Raw genomic sequence first — 2,011 nt, 5'->3', positions numbered from 1 at the left:
GCTATATATGTAATGTGTTTCAGGGAGTCGACTAAAATCCAGGATGATTTTGAAATCCCCCCCCCCCAGACATTTGATGAAATGATGTCGTTGGTAAAATGCTAAAATTGAATGTAATAATGTATGCACAAGGCTTTCCACGAGTAGAAAAAAGGAAATACTCGCTGTTTGCAAAGTTCTTCTTTCCAGTTTTTCTGCTCTGGTCAGTCTCACACTGAAGGTCAAAAAGCTGTATTTAAAAAAAGTAAAAAAAAATCAAACCACTGGAAATGTGGTTTGAAAGGGGTGTGAAGGAAGCAATTTATGTTAAGAGAGAAAAAACAACCTGGTGGTCTCAGGTTCCGTCTCTCAAAAACCTAAAACGCAGCAATAGAGTTGATTCCTTCCTGCTTCATCTAAACCCCCATCGCTATTTGGGGACCAAAACATCTCGCCTGGTCGGCCAGGCCAACAATTATCCTAACAACTCTCTTTTCAGAGGCATGGGCCAGTATAGGATATTGCAGGCCAACAAATATCTCAACGACTTCCTTTTACAAAGGTGTGGACCTGTTCTTCTGGTTCAGTTTGCATGTTTTCTAAACCACAACAAGGCGTTGTTGGGTTACTCTATAAAGCTTGGAACTTAACGCTAATCCACACATTCTGAATTGAAAAGCTTCCTGGATGGGAAGCAAAACGTCTTCAAACTTGGAAAACAAAGTACAGTGGTTTGTTTTTTTTAACTTTTTTAGAATGACTATGACCTGGATGATTGAGAATCTTTACCAGCATACCAAAACTGTATGGAGCTAGATCGGTGTCAATTTTCACAAAAACACTCCGCTGCACCTCTACCAAATTGTAGATGAACGCAGACAGTGCGGCAGAAAGGAGGCCGGCTTTTTCATTTTTATGACCGCGATTGCGGAAAACGACCCGTGAAGTTTGACCAGCTAGAATACTGAGCGCTAACCTGGAAGATGCTTCTGCGGTGCATACGTGGGGAATAGATCCAGGGACCTTGTCAGTTTTCAGTCTTGTGTTCTTGTGAATTGGAACAGTGCTGGCCTGAGGCTGATGATGTTCTATGAGGACATGAGAATGCACTAGTACACATATTGAGAAACGGCCCTTATATACAGTAATAGCCAGATCATGTCTGATGTAAAGTGAGTTGAAAGGGGGAAAAGGTGCTTTGCCCCCTTCATGCTGCTGTGGCTTAGACTGCTGTAGGACATAGGGACCCCTTTTAATTTAATCTCTATTCTCCCATTCTGCAGTAGTAGTTAGTTCAACCACTAACTTTATGAATTCTCTGCTTTTTCTCATCTGGTCTGTTCTTGTTTGGCTGTGACACCATTACATTTACACACAATTTCTGCATTTCTACACAATTACATTTCCAGCTTTTTTATTGTCATCTCATTGTCACAAGTACAGAGCAACTAAATTTACTCTGCATTTAACCTATTCCCTTGGGAAGCAATGGGCCGCCATTGTGCGGCTCCCGGGGAGCGGTGTGGGGTTAAGGGTCTTTGCTCAGGGACCCAGAGTAGCAGTCCGTGGGAGTGGGACTCAAAGTTAGAACCTCAGGATTCCAAGCTCTATGCCCAACCACTAGGCCACAATCCCTAAATATCTGCATTTACTGTAACACATCCCCTTGGGTTAACAGTGGGCTGCCATTGTGTAGTAGCCATTAAAAATTCCCCCACTTTCCTTTGATTGGCCTTTGGCTGGTCCCCTACAATTTCTATTTAAACATATTAGATATTATTTCAGTCAAGATTTGTGGACATTAAGATCTGAAGAGAGGCATTATCTGCTGGTCGGACCCTGTAATTCAGTGAAAGCGTGGAGTCAGAGTAAGAAACATTTGCACACCCATCAGAAGGCCAGTGGCTGGAAGTTGGAGGGGATGTTGCTGCCATTTGGCTGTCTTTGACTGACAAGGGCCGTATATCTTTATTAGTCCTCCAAAACCCTGACCACCCAGGGTGCAGACCAGGAAGCAGAGCTGTAGTTTAAC

At 43.1% G+C, this 2,011-nt stretch overlaps 1 protein-coding gene across 1 annotated transcript in view; it reads left to right on the top strand.

Moving 5' to 3' along the window:
• Positions 1 to 2,011, top strand: part of LOC107104830 (calcium-dependent secretion activator 1-like) — a gene marked incomplete at both ends in the record, with an annotated part of 35,766 nt that overhangs the window by 4,985 nt on the left and 28,770 nt on the right. The window contains one exon of the mRNA XM_015404941.1: positions 447 to 541. Coding sequence (XP_015260427.1) covers positions 447 to 541 — 95 coding nt within the window. The remainder of the gene's footprint in view (positions 1 to 446; positions 542 to 2,011) is intronic.

Source organism: Cyprinodon variegatus, unplaced genomic scaffold, assembly GCF_000732505.1.
Source record: "Cyprinodon variegatus isolate N-32 unplaced genomic scaffold, C_variegatus-1.0 Scaffold1904, whole genome shotgun sequence".
NCBI lineage: Eukaryota > Metazoa > Chordata > Actinopteri > Cyprinodontiformes > Cyprinodontidae > Cyprinodon > Cyprinodon variegatus.
The sequence above is the reverse complement of the archived record's forward strand: the minus strand, read 5'-3'. Positions and strand labels throughout refer to the sequence as shown.